The 21,594-nt window shown below is 42.8% G+C and overlaps 1 protein-coding gene across 1 annotated transcript; it reads left to right on the forward strand.

Moving 5' to 3' along the window:
• The first annotated feature begins 700 nt into the window (after window positions 1–700).
• Window positions 701–1,453, forward strand: LOC118720828 (transmembrane protein 126A-like). The gene has a single exon (XM_036441193.2). It carries the CDS (start codon window positions 1,035–1,037, stop codon window positions 1,410–1,412), a length of 378 nt encoding a protein of 125 aa, XP_036297086.1. The 5' UTR covers window positions 701–1,034; the 3' UTR covers window positions 1,413–1,453.
• The last annotated feature ends 20,141 nt before the right edge of the window (window positions 1,454–21,594 follow it).

Raw genomic sequence — 21,594 nt, forward strand, 5'->3', positions numbered from 1 at the left:
ACAAGGCTGTACACACAGTTTACAAAGGGGTGCATCAAGAGTGTCCACCTCAGGTAACTGAGGAAGCCAAGCTACTAGCCCATATAGGACACCAAGCACACAAAGTTATCCTACCAACTCAGAGAAACAGCAAAAATGTGGAGACAAAGAAACAGATCACAAATGAAAGAAATGGAGAAAAACAAATACATATCTACCAACAAGTGAATCTAAAAATGAAGTGAATTAAACTAAGGTACAGAATAAACTGGTGAATATAATAGAATAAGGGGCATAGAAAGGGAGTGGACTGACAACTCTCAGGGGGAAAGGGGTGCGGGAAGAGACAGGACAAAAATCATACACCTATGGATGTGGACAATGGGGGTGGGAGGTAAGGACAGAGGGTGCAATGGGAACCAGGTGGAGGAGAGCTATTGGGGGGAAAAAGAGGAACAACTGTAATAATCGGAACAACAAAGATTTATTAAATTAAAAAAAAAAGCTTAAGGCACACCCAACCCAGTTTGGCTCAGTGGATAGAATGTCAGGCTGTGAACTGAAGGATCTCTGGTTTGGTTCTGGTCAAGGGACTGTGCCCTGGTTGCAGTCCCCAGTAGGGAGCATGCAGAGGGCAGCTGACTGGTGATTGTCATCATTGATGTTTCTGTCTCTCCCTCCTTCCTGAAATCAATAAAAATATATATTAAAAAAAGTTTCAGCCCCCAAAGATGGCTGCGCCCGCGCGAGCAGGGTGAAGGTGCCGTGAGCCTTAGGGCCGAGGAAGGCCGGAGCCAGGAGCCAGCACCGAGGGCGGCCGGGGGAGCACAAGGTTCAAGATGGAAAATCATGAATCAGATGATACTTTCAAGAGAGAACACATTTTTGACATCATACACAGGAAAATTAACCAACTTCCAGAAGCAGAAAGGAACCTACTTGAACATGGATCAACATATATTGGACTAAATGCTGCTCTCTGTGGCCTAATAGCAAACAGTCTTTTTTGACGCGTCTTAAATGTGACACAGGCTCGTATAGCTGCTGGTTTACCAATGGCAGTGATCCCATTTTTGACAGCAGACGTATCTTACAAAACCGTTGTAAGTTTACCACTGAATACAGGTGATTTGCATTGTGAAACCTGTACCATCATACGAAGTGGACTGGTTGGACTGGCTGTGGATGGTCTGTACCCTGTTTTCTTGGCTATTCCTGTGAATGGTGGCCTAGCAGCCAGGTATGCCTCAGCCCTGCTACCAGAGAGGGGAAACATCTTAACCTACTGGATCAGAATTTCTCAACCTATCTTTAGAAAGATGTTATTTCCTATTTTGCTCCAGACTGGGTTTTCAGCATACCTTAGTTCAAGGCAATATAAACTACTTATAAAGGCTCTTCAATTACCTGAACCTGGCCTAAACATTGAATGATTGTTAAGCAAATGTGTACCCAAAAATAAAACTGTAATAACCAAAAAAAAAAAAAGAAAAAAAAGAAAGAAAAAAAAAAAGAAGTTTCAGTCACTTTTGTGGGGGTAGAATGGCATGGCTTTGTGGTTTTCATTTTTATTTTCTTGAGGACATAGTGTCAACTTTTCATATGTTCATTAGATATTTGAATATATGCTCTTATGTTAAAGATTAAAAAATTCAATTTTTGATCCTTTCTCTTTACAAAACTGATTTTGCTCTATATATTCTGGATTATGAGCTCTTTGATGACTAATATTACATAATGCAAATATTTCCTCCCAGGCTGTGACTCCCATTTTCTCTTGATGTCTTTTGATAAACAAATTTTGCCTGAATGGTCATTTGTCAATATTTCCTTTTATTGTTATCACTTTTTTGTCCTCTTTGCCTAGTCCAAGGTCCTGAAGATATGCTATTTTTCCCTCAGAAATGTTTTCAATGTATGTCTTGCATATTTCCCCCCCTGCCTCTAACAGTTCACTTATTATATGGTAGTAGTTTGTAAATTTGACATCAGTCTCAAGAGGAAAGAGGTATTTCACCATTACATATAATGTGGGTTTTAATCTAATTCTTTATTAGATTAGTAAGATTTCCATTTATTCCTAATTTGCTGAGGTTTTCCTTTAATCTCCTTTCTTTTGAAAAGACTGAAGACTATGCCCACACTGTTCATTTGGTGTTGGTGTTTGTCAGGAGATCAAATGTGAAAAGATGTCAGCTTATTAAAGGCACCCTGGGGCTCATGCCAGCAATTGGGGAATTGCCAGGCTTTTCACCAAATCTCTGGGGGCTTATCGTTGCCAGGTCCTCTGGCTGTCCTTTTCCAAAGTTGGTTGTGGCAGACATTACTTGCACTTACTAATGTTTGATTTTATACTTCCCTCTCTGATTCCTTAAGTTAAATGAGAAGTTCAAGTAGGGGTAATGCAAAAATGAGCATGTCTGACAGCTGCTTTCCATTCCTGGGTAAAGAGAAAGCAGCTATCTTCTGATGATGCTACGGAGAGACACCAGGACAGTTCCATCTCAGTTTGATGGCGGTCTGAAGACTCCAGGATTTCCATATTTAAACCAAGTAGCAGCTGGAAGAGAAAAGCTGGCTCAGACCCTGGGTTTGATTTGAGTAGAAGTCATGACCTAGGATGATGAAAGCTGCAGAGCAAATCCATTGACAGTCTGGAATCAAGACACATGGACAAATCCAGGGAGAGGTTATTCTAAGTATGGGTTGGCATGGCATTTCTTGCTTTGTTAAGACTTTAGACACTTGCAGAGAATAGATCTGGGATTCTGATAATTCTCAACCTAGATATAAGCCCAGTCCTGAATCCTAATTGGAAGCTGAGATGGATCTCCAGGCTGCCCAGAGCAGTGGCATTGCTGGACACGAGGATTCACTACTGCTGAACAGCAGTTAGCCACAGAACCAGAGGTGTGCAGTTGCCCTGCTAGCTCACAGCCCTGTGACTTATTTTTAGGTCCGTGGCTCAGAGGCCGAGACCAAGACTGAGGCCTTAAGGAGAGAAGAGACCCTGCTCAGGGGCTAGCTCTTGTGAGTACAGGTCTTGCTGTTAAACACCATGATCACATCCATATCACATCATAGTTGCAGTGACACAATTTCCTGTAGGACACAATCTCGAGGACATCATATGAGATGTATTAAGACATGTATAATTTGACAATCAGATTTGTGTTCCTAAAGGTTATTTTGGCTACTGCACATACAGTAATTTGGAGGAGTGTAGTATTAATATAGTTGGAGGGTGGCCAATGAGCAGTAGTAGTACCAGCAAGAGTTGAAAGTGCTTCCATCAGAGGTAAACAGATTTCTTCTTTAATATGGCAAACAAACTACAAATGTCTACAAATATTTACCTTCTTTTTAAAAAGACTAGATAAATGAGTAAAATGACATTTATAATATAAATAGAACTGGGCAGGGAGGAAACTATGAGGTATTTTTCCAACAAATTTCTAGACTGATGAAAACAGAAGAAGTATGGAGATCAAGGGCAGAGGAGCCTCTGGAGTGCTAGTGTGTAGGAGGAGCTACTCACTTGGAGCTCGGAAATGCTTCAGACTCTGAGGCAGCAGGTGTGGCAGAGGGCAGAGTAAAAATGAGGTTTAAAATCAGGAAAACTAAGGTCTGTCTGCACAGGCAGTGACCAATCCTGTGCCTCACTGCCGCAATTAGAATGACCTATAATTAGGCAACAAACTCCCAAGTAACACGAACAGTAAAAGGAAGACTCTTCTCTGCAGGCATCAGTGGGATCTGGAACTAACGGCATCTCTGAACAAAGCCCCCTGGAATTCAGAAAAAAATTACTACCTTAAAGCAAACCTTGCCAGAAGACAAATCCTGGCCATATACAGAGCTCTAGGACAATTAACTCTCTATCGCCTAAGAGTGGTTGGCAAACTGCGGCTCTCGAGCCGCATGCGACTCTTTGGCCCCTTGAGTGTGGCTCTTCCACAAAATACCACGGCCTGGGAGTTCTACCGTGTTTCCCCGCAAATAAGACATCTTCCGAAAATTAGACCTACTTACAGGTTTCCTTCTAAGTGAAATATAAGGCATCCCCCCGAAAATAAGGTCCCCCTAGGCTAAACATGAGAGATTTGGTCCACTGATTCTGAAAGAAATGGTCACAAGAAATTCACCAGGAAATTCAGGAATTGGATTGTTATGATGATGTTCCAGAAGATGATGACATGATTGTCATTGAATAAATGAGTAAATTCTTGATGCTGTAGGATTCAGTTTGTCTGGTTTGTGTTGACAACTACCGAACTACCGTACTGTATACAGGTAATAAATTTCCTTTATTTTCATTTAACAATAAATGTGTACCGTATTCTTCTTCATGGAAAAATAAGACATCCCCTGAAAATAAGACCTAGTGCATCTTTGGGAGCAAAAATTAATATAAGACACTGTTTTATTTTCGGGGAAACAGGGTATTTTGAAGAAGTGGCGTTAGACGTTTGAATTTTAAAAAATTTGGCTCTCAAAAGAAATTTTAATCATTGTACTGTTGATATTTGGCTCTGTTGACTAATGAGTTTGCTGACCACTGTCCTAAGATATTTGAATAAAATCTATTATAGGAAGGAGATTAACAATCAGGATAAGAAAAGAAAATGAGGAAAAAACTAAGACAGCCTTGGCTGGTGTGGCTCAGTTTGATTCCATGTCAGATGGGAAGCAAGTGATTGATATTTCTCTCTCCCCACTTTTTTCCTCCCTCTAAAAATTAATTAATTATATATATATGAAATATACAAAGGATGGATTCAACAGTTCATATCTTAGTAAAAGAACATGGTGGATTGCATCAAATTATTTAATAAGTAATAAATGAACAAGCTAAAGGAAAGTTACAAATCTTTAAATCAAAAGTCCATCAATTGCCAAAACCGGTGTGGCTCAGTGGACAGAGCGTCGGCCTGTGGACTGAAGGGTTCCAGGTTCAATTCCTGTCAAGGGCATGTACCTTGGTTGCAGGCACATCCCGAGGGAGCTGACTGATCTTTCTCTCTCATCAATGTTTCTAACTATCTCTCTCTCTCTTCCTCTCTGTGGAGAATCAATAAAAAAAAAGAAGGAAAAAAAAAAAAAAAGTCCATGCACTGCCGAAACCGGTTTGGCTCAGTGGATAGAGCGTCGGTCTGCGGACTGAAGGGTCCCAGGTTAGATTCTGGTCAAGGGCATGTACATTGATTGTGGGTACATCCCCATTGACGGGTGTGCAAGAGACAGCTGGTCGATGTTTCTATCTCTCTATCCCTCTCTGTAAAAAAAATCAATAAAATATGTTAAAAAAAAAAAAGTCCATGAACTACCCAGCATAACACTGAATAAAGTAAATAAATAAAGACCCATACCCAGATAAGTTATTATAAAATAAGTTATTATAAAATTTCTAAACACAAAAGATATTGCTAAGTTTCCAGACATGAAAAGCAAAAGAATCAGATTGGCATTGGATTTAGCACTACTCCATGTTAGATGAAGGATTAGCAACTGACCTAAGAAAGGTTTTATGGACAAAAAGGGGCCACATGCTAACCTGACTAGTTCAGGGAAAGCCTGCATGGCAGTCTTGCAAAATCAAAGACCTACAGTAAACACAAAAGGATGGTCTGAAATTAACTTGAAAAAGCACTAATGGTAGTAGTCATTTCCTACGCCTGTATCTTCACTGAAAATATCAATTTTTTTAAAAAAATATTTTATTACAGAGAGGAAGTGAGAAGGATAGAGAGCCAGAAACATTAGATGAGAGAGAAATATCAGTTGCCTCCTGTACACCCCGCACTAGGGATATGCTCAAAACCAAGGTACTGTACTTGCCCTTGACCAGAATCGAACGTGGGACCCTTCAGTCCATAGGCCAATGTTCTATCAAACTGGTCAGGGCGACAAAGATAAATTCTGATCTTAACTGAGCCTATTGTCTTTTTGCATCTAAGATAACATACCTTTATAACGTCAGGGTAACTGAGTTACCTTCCCCTTTTCCCTCAGGGTATAACCAGTGCACCAAGGCAGAGACCACAAATTCCCTCATTTTTGTTATCATGTTAATTATTAACAACTAGAGGCCCAGTGCACAAAATTCGGGCAGGGGGGGGTGGTCCCTCAGCCCAACCTGTACCCTCTCCAATTTGGGACCCATTGAGGGATGTCCGACTGCATTTAGGCTCAATCCTACTGGACAGTCGGACATCCCTCTCACAATCCAGGACTGCTGGCTCCCAACTGCTCGCTTGCCTGCCTTCCTCCCTGATTGTTCCTAACTGCTTCCACCTGCCAGCCTGATCACCCCATAACCACTTCCCTGCCAGCCTGATTGCACCTAACTGCCCTCCCCTGCAGGCCTGGTCACCCCTAATTGCCATCCACTGCAAGCCTGGTCGCCCCCAACTTCCCTCCTCTGCCAGCCTGGTCACCCCTAAATGCCCTCCCCTGCAGGGTTGGTTGCTCCCAACTGCCCTCCCTTACAGACCTGGTCCTTCCCAATTGCCTTCCTCTGCTGGCCATCTTGTGTCCACATGGGGGCAGCCATCTTGTGTGTTGGAGTGATGGCCTATTTGCATATCACCCTTTTATTAGATAGGACAGAGGTCGGTGCATGGGTGGGGGCCAGCAGGTTTGTCCTGAAGGGTGTCCTGGTTCAGGGTGGGGGTTCCCTTGGAGAGTGGGGCGGCCTGGGTGAGGGGCCTGTGGTGGTTTGAAGGCAAGCCATGCCCCCCAGTGACCCAAGCGGAGGCCCTGGTATCTATAATTTATTTACCTTCTACAATTAAAACTTTGTAGCCTGGAGCTGAGCCAAGCCTCCTGCTAGCTCTGTGGTGGCAGCCATTTCTGTTGGAATTTATGTATCTTCTATAATTGAAACTTCGTAGCCTGGAGTGAAGGTCTGGACCGGAGAAAGCTTGGCATCCTCCATCTCCTGGGGCAACCCTAGCCTTCTGTTCTTCCAGCACAGTGGCTGCGCCATTTCTATTAGAATTTATTTACTTTCTTTAATTGAAACTTTGTACCCTTGAGTGGAGGCCTGGACCTGCCAGGGTGTGGAAAGCTTGGCTTCCTCCATTGCCAGGAAAATCCAAGCCTCCCTCCTCTCTGTGGGTGCAGCCATCTTGGTTGGGGTTAATTTGCATACTCACTCTAATCAGCTTGTGGGTGTAGCGGAGTGATGGCTAATTTGCATATCACTCTTTTATTAGATAGGATAAAGGCAACAAATACAAGCAAAAAGGAAGAGCATTCAGAATCTCTAAGAAAAACAACCCAACAACAAAAATTGTAAAGAAAATAATGGTCTAAGAAAATAATGGTCTAAATTAGATTACTGAATCTGTGAACTCAAGAATGGAACAAATTCCAAGAAACAGAGACTATGAGAACAAGATGGAAAAACAATTTAAAAACTGGAGAAGTTAAGGTCCAATCATGAAGCAAACTAAAATGTAAAATGTAGATGCTTTTGTCATGGCTGGTGTGCATTTAGCTGGGTGCTATCCTGTTGCCAGGAAAGGTTTTACTCTCACACAGATGTTTCTCTCTCTCTCCTTTCCTTTCTCTAAAACAAAACAAAGTCTTAAAAAATAATGATTTTGAATCTATGAAAAGACAACCCATTTAATCATGATCAAAGTAATATCTTTTTAAATGTACAGTATTTATGATTACAACTGTGGGGAAGGCATACAACTTGGCTCTGTGCTGAAGAATTCTTATAAAATCATAGCAGAATATTGCTTATTATTTTCAGCTTTTAAAGTTACCAACAAGTTATTAAGGCAATTTTTAATGGCAGGAAGAATAACTTTTGTAAAAAAAAAACAACATATGGGGCTTATGCTTCTTGGCTCATTCATTATGATGTTTACTTCATATGTAATATATATGAGCTATAACCAAGTATTATGGTAAGTACATTAATAAGATACAGAGTGATGATTATGATTTGTGTCTGTGTGAGGTTAAGACAGTATATCTTCATATCAGGAGGTCTACAGTTGATAAACAGGTAAATAAAGTAAACAATAGTTCATATAGGTTCTTTCTAATGATATATTAATAAGGGGACACATCTCTCTCTCTCTCTCACACACACAATTTACTAGTAGAGAGGAACACCTTCTAGAATACAAATAAACAGTTAAAAGTATTTGTCTTTAAGGAAGAGAAGCAGACTGACTACATCCTATTTTGTTTCATTTTCATTACTATGTCCAGGTACTAGTCAATAAAAAAACAAAACAAAACACCTTTCCCCCCTAATACAAAAAGAGCTCCTGCAAGTAACTAAGACCAACATTGAAGGAAAAAAAATCGAACAATATTTATATGCAGTTCACACAAAAAAAGTACTCATAACTTATGAAAAAAATGTTCAACCTCACACAACATGAAACACACAGGGTACCAAGGTAACATTTTTCAATTATAAGACTGGCAAGCTCTGACAGGTTGCTCAGTGGTTAGAGCTTTGGTCTGCCTATGGAAGGGTTGCAGTTCAATCCTGGTTAAGGGCACGTACCAACCACGCTTGCAGACTTGATCCCCAGCCCCGGTTGGGGCATTTGTTGGAGGCAACTAACTGATATGTCTCTCACATCGAGGCTTCTCTCTCTGTCTCTCCCCTCCCTCCCATTCTCTCTAAAAACCAATGGAGGAGGATCCAAGATGGCTGCTTGGGTAGACACCTAACCGCAGCAGACACAACAATTTCAATGGAATACAACTAAAATGTAGAGTGGACATTGCCCAGAGCTACAGGTAGTCGACTGACTGAAAACTCTACAATAGGAAGGAGGGAGAAAACCAGAAGGAAAATCAGAGGAGCTGAAAAAAAGCCTAAGGTACGGAGACGTGCTGCGCATGCGCACGCAGAGAGGTCGCAGCCGGAGAGGAGGAGAGGCTGGGTGCTGCCTGGCGTTCCCTAGCAGGAAGGAAATAAAACCCCCAGCCTGGGCTGAACCCCCGGAACTGGCAGCGCTGAGCCCCAGTTATGGGCCAGACCCTGGGGACCCAGGCTCCAGCAGGGGGAGACGGGGCTGTGAGGCGGAATCCCAGGGGAGCAGCGAAAGGTGGGGCCCCCGGAGTCGCGCACACATTGTAAGCAGAGGACTGAATGTTAACTCTGATGCTGGATTACCCTAGCCGGAAGAAACAAAGCCTCTGGTGGTGCTGAGCCTCAGTCCGGACCGCCCCGAACTCCAGGTCTGGGCCAGTCCCTGGGACCCAAGCTCGGGCGGGGGAAGACGGGGCTGTGAGGTGGAGTCCTGGGGGAGCTGCGAAAAGCGGAGACCCCGGAGTCGCGCACACTGCTCGCGGAGGACGGTCTGTTGACTATGATCCTGGACTCCCCTAGCGGGAGGGAGAGAGAGGGCTCTAGACTGGAGGAACGCGACGGGGAGCAGGAGCCCCTGCTGGACACCGGCCAGCCGGGCACCAGCAAGGAGCCGGGCGACGGGGCCCCCTGGGGGGGGGTGCCCCTGAGCCTTCGACCACTGAGCGCGGGCAACGGAGCCAAGGACGGGGGCTGCTTCCTGGGCGGCGCCGACCCCGGCAACAGGCTGAAGCAGCGTAGGAGCCCGCAGAGAACAAAGGGGTGCCACAGGCCAACCTGCTGAGCTCCCAGGACAAGGAGGAAGAAACCAAAGTTCTCAATGTGAAGAAATCAAGTGAGAGCAAAAGATAGTAAAATTACTTAAGAAAGAATACAAAGAAGATCTTAAAAAATCAAAGATTAAGTCAGAACTCAACTCACCAGCCAACATTGCAACATAAATGCGTTTAAAAAAAGAAAAAAAGAAAGAAAAAGGGACAGAATGTTGGAACAGTGGTGACCAGGCCTAGAGTGCCCAGGCACAAGGCAGTGGCAGCCGGACCCAAGGCAGCAGCGGCCAGGCCCCAGAGCAGCAGCGGCCAGAACCAGAGCATCAACGGCCAGCACTGGAGCAGCCAGACGTGGGGCAGTGGCAGCCAGGCCTGAGGCGGAGGCGGCCAAGCCCAGGGTGGCCAGTCCAGGAACACCCAGACCCGGAGTGGCCGGGCCCGGAGAAGCCGGGTTGGGAGCAGCCAGGCCAAGAACAGCAGTAGCCAAGCCCAGAGCATCCAGGCCGGGAGAGGCCAGGCTCGGAGTGGCCGGGCCCAGGGCAGCCGGGCCCAGAGCAGCCGGGTTGGGTGTGGCCAGGCCCGGAGCAGCAGCTGCCAGGCTGGGAGCGGCCAGGCCCGGAGCAGCAGCTGCCAGGCTGGGAACGGCCAGGCCTGGAGCAGCAGCTGCCAGACTGGGTGCGGCCAGGCCTGGAGCAGCGGCTGCCAGGCTGGGAGCGGCCAGGCCTGGAGCAGCCGGGTCTGGTGTGGCCAGGCCTGGAGCAGCGGCTGCCAGGCTGGGAGCGGCCAGGCCCGGAGCAGACGGGCCTGGTGTGGCCAGGCCCAGAGCAGCAGCTGCCAGGCTGGGAGCGGCCAGGCCCGGAGCGGCCGGGCCTAGAGCAGCCAGGTCGGGTGTGGCCAGGCCCAGAGCAGCTGCTGTCAGGCTGGGAGCGGCCAGGCCCGGAGCAGCCGGGTCGGGTGTGGCCAGGCCCAGAGCAGCAGCTGCCAGGCTGGGAGCGGCCAGGCCCGGAGCAGCGGTTGCCAGGCTGGGAGCGGCCAGGCCTGGAGCAGCCGGGTCTGATGAGGCCAGGCCGGGAGCAGCTGCTGCCAGGCCTGGAGCGGCTGGGCCCGGAGTAACTGGGCCCGGAGCAGCCGGGCCCAGAGCAGCCGGGCCCAGAGCAGCCGGGTCGGATGCGGCCAGGCCTGGAGCAGCAACAGCCAAGTCCAGAGCAACTAGGTCCGGAGCGGCAGTGGCCAGACCCGGAGCAGCTGGTTGTGGAACGAACCAGAGCAACAGAGGCAAGGCCCAAAGCAGCCAGGCCCGGAACAGCTCGCTCCTCGCCTGCCCCTCCCCCACGGCTGCCTCTCAGACATGGCTGGAAACTTTTGCGGGAACTTGAGGGTCTGCTGAATCAAGTGATGAAGGCTTAGATCTGGATGTGTTGAGTTAGTATAGCGCTGGGGTGTTGATCTGTGAGTGCCTTGGGTGGGGCCTGGATGAGGCTGGTTGATCTATTTGGAAATGTCTTTTGTGTGAAGTGTATCATTGGGCATGTGGAGGTATTATTGATATGAGAAAATGCTAAGTAACTGATAGCTAAGTAACAGATAGTAATCTGAAAAGGGATTTACTATCGGGGAAAGGGAGGGAGGAAGAGACTGAACATAAACTGTGTACCTATGGATGAGGATAATGGGGGATGGGGAGGGGGCGGAGGGTGGGGTGAGAACCTGGTGGAGGGGGGAAGAAATGAGGAACCTTTGTAATAACATGAACAATAAAGATTGATTTAATTAAAAAAAAAAAGAATGAAACATTAAAAACAAAAACAAAAAACAAAAGCAATGGAAAAAATATCCCAGGTGAGGATTAACGACAACAAAAAGACTGGCAGAAACTTTCAAAAGTTCGATAACATCATATTGGTAAATATGGGGTAACAGACACCCTCAAAAAATGGTTAAAGTGTAAACTGCCATAAATTTCTGTTGAGGGGGACACAGAAATATTTCCAGTTATTGGATTTGTTTTACAGATAAATCCACCATTTATTAAATGATTCATGAAGGTTCTTCATACAGCACTGTTTGTACTAGCAAAAACTGGAAACAGTCTCGCTCCACATGGAGAGGGTAACTGTAAGTCTGAGGGACAATGAGAAATAGACTTGACTGTATCCTATTATTTAATTTTGACATGTGTGAATGAATGCATGCATTAAAGCCTTGGCCAGAGGCCAAATCTGCTGAGGATACCACACTGGCCACCATACCACAGGGCTCACCACAAAGGCCTCTGCAATAGATTCAGTACTGGAAGTCTAAGCCTCATGATCCAACTGCCAGGGAGCCAGGAGCATCACTCTGGATTAGTGCACTGGCCTCCAACCTGGCCTCTCTGCTTCTGGCTCTACTATATAGTTTACTCCCAACACAGCAGCCAAGATTCTTTGTAAATCAAGTCAGACTGTCATTCCTCTGCTCAAAACCTCACAATTGCTTGCACCTCAGGATAAACAACAATCATTACAATTGCCCCCAATGTTCCCTTTCTCAAATGCTACTATCCTTTCCCCACTCACTCCACTCCAGCTATACTAGGTTCGCTCCTGCTTCAGAATTTTTGCAGCTATAGTTTATTTTTCTTTTTTAAATTGATTTCAGATAGGAAGGAAGAGGAAGAGAGAGAAACATCAACCATGAGAATCAATCGGCTGCCTCTTGCATGCTCCCCCCTGGGAATCAAGCCTACAATCGGGGCATATGCCCTGGCTAGGAATCAAACCCTCACCTCCTGGTTCATGGACTGACGTTCAACTACTGAGCCACACCGGCTGGGCAACACTTGTTAGTATACATGCACCCAGCGAGGGAGCAACTGCCCATAGAACTAAAAGGAGACACAGATTAAACACAGTCATAGTTGGAGACCTTAATATTCCATTCATAGCTCTAGACAAATCAGCTAAATAGAAAATCAATAAAGAAATATCAGCCATAAATGGTCTGATAGACTAAATGGATATAATTGACATTTACAGAACATTTCATCTCAGAACATCAGATTATACATTTTTCTCCAGAGCACATGGAACACTCTGGGACAGATCATATAATTGAATCAAAAACTAGACTCAACAAACTAAAAAAGACTGAAATAATACCAGGCATATTTTCTGATTATGATGCCTTGAAATTAGAAATCAACTGCAGAAATCAAATAAAAAAACCACACATGCTGAAGATTAAATAAGATATTACTATAAAATGACTCAATCAGAGAAGAAATTAAAGACAAGATAAAATATAGAGACAAATGAGAATAGCACAACATATCAAAACTTTTGCGATGCAACGAAAGCCATAAGATGGAAATTTATATCATTATAGGCCTCAAGAAACAAGAAAAAAACCCAAGTAAATAATCTAACATCACATCTTAAAATACTAGAAAAAGGAAAATAGCAATCCAAAGTCAGCATAAGAAAGGAAATAATAAAAACTAGAGAATTAAATGATATAGAGAACAAAAAGGCTATACCAAAAAAATCAAGAGTAAAAAGCTGGTTCTTTGAAAAGATTAAAAAAAAAACAACAACAACTGACAAACCTCTGGCTAGATTCACTAAGGAAAAGTGGGAAAAAACCCATATAAACAGTCCATTGACCTATGAACCAGGACGTCACAGTGCCTGGTCAGGACACACGCCTAGGTTGTAGGCTTGATCCCCTACTGTGGAGCATGAAGGAGGCACCTGATCAATGATCCTTTCACCTCATTGAGTGCTCTCTCTTTTTCTCTCTCTCCTCTCACTCCCTTCCTCTCTGAAATCAATAAAAAAATATTAAAAAAAAAAGAACTAAACAAAATCAGAAATGAGAGAAGTCACTACAGATTTACAAAGGATTATACTAGAATATTATGAAAGACTTTATGCCACCAAATTCAATAACCTAGAAGAAATGGGTAAGTTCCTAGAAATATACAACCTCCCTAAACTAACTCATGAAGAATTGGAAAATCTAAATAGACTTATTAGCAGTGAGGAAATTAAAACAACCATCAAAACCTCCCCTCAAAATAAAAGTCCCGGACTAGATGGCTTCTCCTGTGAATTCTACCAAGTGTACAAAGATTCCTAAGATATTCTAGTAGACCAATATAATCTGGACACAAAAACCTGGCAAAGATAACACACAAAAAGAAAACTATAGACCAATATCCCTGATGAATATTAATGCATAAATCCAAAACAAAACACTAGCAAATCGAATAGAATAGTACATCCAAAAAACAATATATCACAATCCAGGGGCACAAGGCTGGTTCAACATTTACAATGTGGTAATATACCACATTAACAAAAGATAAAAATCGTATGATCTTATCAATAGATGCAGAAAAAGCCTTTGATAAGATACATCTATTTACAATTAAAATACTCAATAAAATAGGAATAGAAGTACCTCAACATAATAAAGACCATTCATACATGATAAACCATCAGCTAACATAATACTCAATGGCGAAAAACTAAAAGGTTTTCCCCTAAGATCAAGAACAAGATAAGGATGTCTTCTCTTACCCCTCTTATTCAACACTAGAGGCCCAGTGCATAAAATTCGTGAATGGGTAGGGTCCCTAGGCCTGGCCAGCGATCAGGACTGATCTGGGTACCCCAATAGCACCTATCTTGGCTGGCCTGGTGCCGCCCGCTTGCTGGCCCCACCCTCCGCAGCCACTGCCAGTCGGGGCTGTGAGCTGGGGGCAGCTCCTTCATTAAGCATCTGACCCCTGGTGGTATGTGTCATTCTGCTGTTCAGTCAATTTGCACATTAGGCTTTTATTATATAGTGCTGTAAGTCCTAGTCTGAGCAATAAGACAAGAGAAATAAATAAAAGGCATAAAAATAAGGAAGTCAAACTGTCACTTTTTGCAGATGACATGATGTTGCATATAGAAAACCCTAAAGTCACTACCAAACTATTAGAAACAATAAACAAATACAGTCAAGTTGCAGATACAAAATCAATGTGCAAAAATCCACTGCCTTTCTGTATAAAACTTTAGGAAAAGAAATGGAAAAAACAATTCCTTTTGCAAAAAGACACACAGAAGCATGTCACGAACGGGAGAGATGGAGAAAAGTAAACTACTGGATGACACAGAGTTCAGAATCATGTTTATAAGGTTACTCAAGAATCTTCTAAAAACCGATGAGAAACTTGAAGAGACCTTCAAGGACCTTAATGAAAATGCCAAAAAAATGGAAAAGGACCAGTCAGAAATTAAGCATACACTGTCTGTAATAAAGAATATACAGAAACTGCCGAGACCGGTTTGGCTCAATGGATAGAGCGTCGGCTTGGGGACTGAAGGGACCCGGGTTCGATTCCGGTCAAGGGCATGTACCTTGGTTGCGGGCATATCCCCGGTAGGGGGTGTGCAAGAGGCAGCTGATCAATGACTCTCTCTCATCGATGTTTCTAGCTTTCTGTCTCTCTCCCCTCCTCTCTGTACAAAATCAATAAAATATATATTAAAAAAAAAAAGAATATACAGAAACTCAACTGTAGATCAACATACCCCAAGAGTCAAACCAAAGATATGGAATATGAGAAAATAAAAAACCACCCAACTAGAGAGGCAGAAAGAAGAATAGTGTAAAAAGTGAGGATAGTGTAAGGAGCCTCTGGACGGCTTTAAGCGTACCAACATCCAGATTTTTGGGGTGCCAGAAGAGAGCGAGCAGGATATTGAAGGCCTATTGAAAGAAATAATGATAGAAAACTTTCCCTACCTGGTGAAAGAAATAGACTTACAAGTTCAGGAAGCACACAGAACCCCAAACAAAAGGAATCCAGAGGACCACATAATTAAAATGCCAAGAGCAAAAGACAAAGAGAGAATCTTGAAAGCAGCATGAGAAAAACAGTTAGTTACCTACAAGGGAGTACCCATATGATTGTCAGCTGATTCTCAACAGAAACTATGCAGGCCAGACAGCAGTGGCAAGAAATAAAGTGATGAACAGCAAGAACCTTCAACCAAAATTACTCTACCCAGCAAAGCTATCATTCAGAATTGAAGGTCAGATAAAGAGCTTTACAGACAATAAAAAGCTAAAGGAGTTCATCACCACCAAACCAGGATTACATGAAATGCTGAAGGGTCTTTAAGAGGAAGAAGAAAAAGGTAAAGGTAAAAATTATGAACAACAAAAAGACATCAATTACATACCTACCAACAAGTGAATCTAAAAATCAAGAGAATAAAAAATCTGAAGAACAGAATGGACTGGTGAATATAATAGAACCAGGGACATAACGGGAGTGGACTGACAATTCCCAGGGGGAAGGAGGTCTGAGGGGTGTGGGAAGAGATTGGGACAAAAATCTTACACCTAAGGATGAAGACAGTGGCAGGGGTGTAAGGGTATGGGATGGGATGGGGAATGAGGAGGAGGGGAGTTATGGGGGGAGGAAAAAAGAGGAACAACACCTGTAATAATTGAACAATAAAGATTTTTTTAAATGTCTTTTTTTATTTTATTGATTTTGTACAGGGAGGAAGGGAGAGAGAGAGAGAGAGAGTTAGAAACATTGATGAGAGTGAGTCATCGATTAGCTGCCTCTTGCACACCCCTTACTAGGGATATGCCCGCAACCAAGGTATTAGGTCTAGTAATAATTAATGTCGTTTTCTAATATTTTTTAAATCAAATTTATTTAAACAATACAACAAAATTTAATCAACAATATAGTTGCCATTGTTTTCTACTACTTGTGCCCAACGCTCAGGAAGCATTTTAATCCCTCTGTTGTAAAATTCTTGTGATTTTGATGCAAAAAATTCGGTCAATGCATTTTTGAGGCATTCTTCATTATTAAATTTTTTTCCAGGAAGAAAGTTTTGCAAAGAACGAAACAAATGGTAATCGGAAGGGGCAATATCAGGAGAATATGCAGGTTGAGGGAGAACTTCCCATTCCAACCGCAGTTTTTCAGCAGTGATTCTTGCAGTATGCGGTCGTGCGTTATCGTGGTGAAGAATTACGCCCTTCCGATTAATCAGCGCAGGCTCTTTTTCTCTTAAAGCTTGGGCTAACTTTTCCAATTGGGCACCATACACTGCACTTGTAATGGTTTGGTTAGATGGTAAAAGTTCATAATGAAGAATTCCTTTAAAATTCCACCAAACACACAACATTACTTTTTTCGCATGCAAGTCAGGTTTTGGCGTGGGCTGCGGAGACTCATTTTTGTCCAACTATTGAGGCCGCCTTTTCAAATTAACATACAGCACCCATTCTTCATCTCCGGTAACAATTTGCTCTAAAAACGGCAAACGGTTTTGATGAGAGAGGAGCGAACTGCAAATTGTGACTCTTTGATTACAGTTGTTGTCAGTCAACTCATGAGGAACCCATTTTCCAAACTTTTGGACTTTGCCAAGTGCACGCAATTGATTGGAAATTGTTTTTTGTGAACAATTTAAAGTTGTCGCAAGCTCTTGTTGGGTAATTTGAGGATTTTGCACCAAAAGAGCTTGAAGAGCTTCTTGATCAAAATTGGACACATGGCCTCGACCACTCTTGTCATCTAATGAAAAATTTCCCTCGCGAAATTTCTCAAACCAACTCTGGCATTTTCTGGCGCTAACTGCATCTTGACCAAGAGCACTACAGATGTTTTTTGCAGCCTCACTTGCTTTTCTTCCTAATTGGAACTCGTAAAGCATGCAGTGGCGAATATGCTCTTCATCCGCCATCTTCTTAGCCCTAGTTTAGCAACAAAAACCAAACCAAACACAAACTTTTTCAAGCAAAACTTGTTAATTGCACTTCACACGTTCTGTAGATACCACTTGTTTGAAGGTTATGTCAATACAAGTCAACGCCAAGCAAGATTTTAAACGAATGTTAAAAACGACATTAATTATTACTAGACCCGATATATGCCCTTGACCGGAATCGAACCCGGGACCTTTCAGTCCCCAAGCCGACGCTCTATCCATTGAGCCAAACCGGTCTCGGCTGAACAATAAAGATTTATTATATAAATAAATAAATAAGAAAAAAGAAAAGATAGTCTCTTCAATAAATAGTGCTGGGAAATCTGGAAAGCCACATGCAAAGGAATGAAACTGGGTTACAGTTTGTCCCCAGACCCAAAATTATTGCAAAGTGGATCAAAGACCTAAATATAAGATCTGAAACAATAAGTTACATAAAAAAAAATATAGGTATGAAACTTATTGACCTGGGTCATAGAGAACGTTTTATAGACTTGATCCCAAAGGCAAGGGAAGTAAAAGCAAAAATAAATGAATGGGTCTATATCAAACTGAAGAGCTTCTACACAGCAAAAGAAATGGACAACAAAACAAACAGGCAGTCAACCAGATGGGAGATGATTTGCAAATTGTAGCTCCGACAAAGTTTCATTTTCCAAAACATACAAAGAACTCGTAAACCTCAACACCAAACAACCCACCCAATCAAATAGTGGGCAGAACCCTAACCAGTTTGGCTCAGTGGATAGAGCGTCGGCCCACAGACCGAAGGGTTCCAGGTTCAATTCTGGTCAAGGGCATGTACCTTGGGTGCAGGCACATCCCCAGTAGGGGTGTGCAGGAGGCAGCTGATTGATGTTTCTATCTCTTCCTCTCTGTAAAAAATCAAATTATATTACAATAAAACAAACAAACAAACAAACAAACAAACAAACAAACGTGGACAGAGGACCTAGAAATTCAACTTCTCCCAAGAAGACATAGAGCTAATAGATATATGAAAATATATTCAACCTCACTGGCAATGAGGGAAATGCAAATCAAAAATACAATTAGATAACACCTTACACCTGTCAGATTGGCCATTATCAAGACAAACAAGTGCTGGGGAAATTGTGGAAGAAAAAAAAGGGGAACCCTCATTCACAGCTGGTGGGAATGCAGTTAGGGATGATCGTGCAGGCAGGAGAGTAGTTAGTGAGTGATCACTATGGAAAGCAGTCGGGTGATTCCTCAAAAAGTTAAGAATAGAGATACCATATGACCCAGCAATCCCATTCCTGAGTATATACCTGAAAAATGCAAAATCATGTATTCGCAAAACTATGTGCACCTCTATGTTCATTGCAGCATTATTCACGGTGGCCAAGACATGGAAACAACCAAAGTGTCTTGTGATAGAGGACTGGAAAACAAGAAATGGTACATACACTCAATGAAATACTACTTAAGCCATAAGAAATGAAGAAATAGCACTATTTGCAATAATATGAATGAGAACACTATGCTAAGTGAAACAAGTCAGACAGAAAAAGCTAAGACCTATATGATTTCATTCATATATGGGATATAAAACTAAAACTTATGTACAGAAACAGCAGAAGGGGGTTTTAATATGAGGTGACAAGAGAAAATTTGACTTTGGGTGTTGGGCACATGGTACAATGCTTAAATCTTTTAACACAGAAACCTATACATGGAACTGGTATGTTCATGTTGATCAAAGTCACCTCAATCAATCCTATATAATAAAGAGGTAATATACAAATTGACTATCATTCCAACACACAAGGGGAGGACAGTTAGGGGCAACCAGGCCTGTAGGGGAGGGCAGTTGGGGGTGACCAGGCTGATAGGTGAGGGCAGTTAGGGATGATCAGACTAGCAAGGGAGGGCAGTTAGGAGTGACCAGGCTGGTAGGGAAGGGCAGTTAGGGATGATCGTGCAGGCAGGGGAGTAGTTAGGGGGTGATCAGGCTTGCAGACAGAAGCGGTTAGGGACAATTAGGCAGGCGAGCCAGCAATCCTGGATTGTGAGAGGGATGTCCAACTGCCCGTGGATCAGGACAAAATGGGCAGTTGGACATCCCTTGAGGGGTCCCAGATTGGAGAGAGTGCTGGCTGGGCTGAGGAACAACTCCCTCCATGCACCCAATTTTTTGCACCGGGCCTCTACTTGAATAAATAAAATTTAAAAGAAGTTATTTTTTAAAAATATATTTTATTGATTTTTTTTACAGAGAGGAAGGGAGAGAAATAGAGTTAGAAACATTGATGAGAATCATCGATCAGCTGACTCTTGCACACCCCCTACTGGGGATGTGCCCGCAACCCAGGTACATTCCCTTGACTGGAATCCAACCCGGGACCCTTCAGTCCACAGGCCGACGCTCTATCCACTGAGCCAAACCGGTTTTGGCAGAAAAGTTATTTTTTGAGGAAGCCAATTGGAAGATCGAAGTATGAAGTGTCTAAATCCATGATTTAGATGAGGCTGATGGGCAAGGTCCAGGTATATCTAAAGCTTTGGATAGAAAAGGATAAAAGAAAAAGCCACAGGATCAGAAACAAGAACCAGGGTTTGTCTAGAAGAGTTAACATAGCAAGCTTGACTTCTATCATTTTTTTCAGGCCTGCTTATAAGTTTGGCCCTTGTTGACATCTGGAAACCTGAATTTCAGTTTTTCCACCATTTCCAGAATTTATAAGAGTGGCTCACTGTGCCTAAATTGCACATCCTGTGTGACTCCTTTCAAAATTCCCTCTGAAAGTTTCAGCCTTGTTTCCCCCAGACTTTGCCAGTTCATCTTTTCCATTTGCTAATTTTGCTGTAAGAAATCATAACCATGAGTATGGTTATTTGGGGATTCTGAACAGAGATGTGTAAACCACACAAAAGCTGAAGTCATTTGGAAGAATAGAAGCATAGAGTAAGAGGCAAGCAGGTAACAGGTTTTTCAAGATGATGGGCAGTAATTAGGTCATTAAATGATCCAATCAGCAGGGTGAGAGGATTATATGAACCTCAACAGAGTAATTGAGGTTTTATCAGGAGAGGGAAGAGATCAAAGACACCAAGACCACATCCTGAACATAGGTTTGTAGGACAAGAAATACTCCAATGCCACCATGGGGAAAGCTGTTGATGGGAATATTTCCATGTCCAGGACTTTTAAGAGTGGCTCACTGTGCCTAAATGTGGAACTGTTTTTAGAGGTCAAAGGCTAAGAACACAGAGGATTAATTTTGAATCTGCTCTACTATACACATCTGTCTACATTGACAGTACATCAGGGTTTCCTGCTGAGAACACTGGTGTGGAGTGGTATTACAGCTGGGCACTCTTATCTTTCACCATATTCTAAGTCCTCAAGAAGTGTAAACCAATGTTCCTCTCACCCACTCTAGCTTTGGCTTCTCTTGCAGAGGGAAAGTTATTGCCAGCATTATTTTAAAAGCCAAATATAGAAATTATTCAAATGTGGCATCACCAGAATGCATAAATTGTAGTCTATTAACACAATGAAATATTACACTGCAATGAAAATACTCCACAACCAAATGCAATATGTTTGACTCACAAACACAGTATTGAGCAAAGAAGCTAAGCTCACATTAAATATATACTATATAATTCCATTTATATAAAGAATAAAAAACAAGCAAAAGCAATTCATCCTGTTAGACGTCAGGACAGTAGTAATTCAAGGGCTACTGAAAGGCAGTTGTGTGTGTGTGTGTGTGTGTGTGTGTGTGTGTGTGTGTGAGAGCTAATAGGTGTACTATTAATATTCGGATTTCTAATCTGGGTGCTTGTTACATAGGTAATCATGATTATTATGCACATGATTTCTGTGTGCATATACTTTAAAACAAAAGGGATACTCAATATATGTGAAAAAAAGCAAGTACATATTTTATAACAGTACATTTAGCATGAATCCATTTTTGTTGAAAAGTACATGACTATACAGAACAATGCCAGGCAGAATATACACTCAAATAGTATTAACAATGGTTAGCTCTTGGTAGTGGAATTGTAGATGATTTTTTTTTTTTTTTTACAGAGAGGAAGGGAGAGAAATAGTTAGAAATATCCACGAGAGAGAAATATCGATCAGCTGCCTCCTGCACCTCCCTTCCCCCCACTGGGGATGTGCCCACAACCAAGGTACATGCCTTGACTGGTATTGAACCCGGGACCCCCCAGTTCGCAGGTCAATGCT

Source organism: Pipistrellus kuhlii, unplaced genomic scaffold (genome assembly GCF_014108245.1).
Source record: "Pipistrellus kuhlii isolate mPipKuh1 unplaced genomic scaffold, mPipKuh1.p scaffold_m20_p_17, whole genome shotgun sequence".
Taxonomy (NCBI): domain Eukaryota; kingdom Metazoa; phylum Chordata; class Mammalia; order Chiroptera; family Vespertilionidae; genus Pipistrellus; species Pipistrellus kuhlii.

What these genes read in the sequence shown, in the direction of transcription:
- LOC118720828 (XM_036441193.2), top strand. Translation starts at nt 1,035, where the DNA reads ATGGCAGTGATCCCATTTTTGACAGCAGACGTATCTTACAAAACCGTT.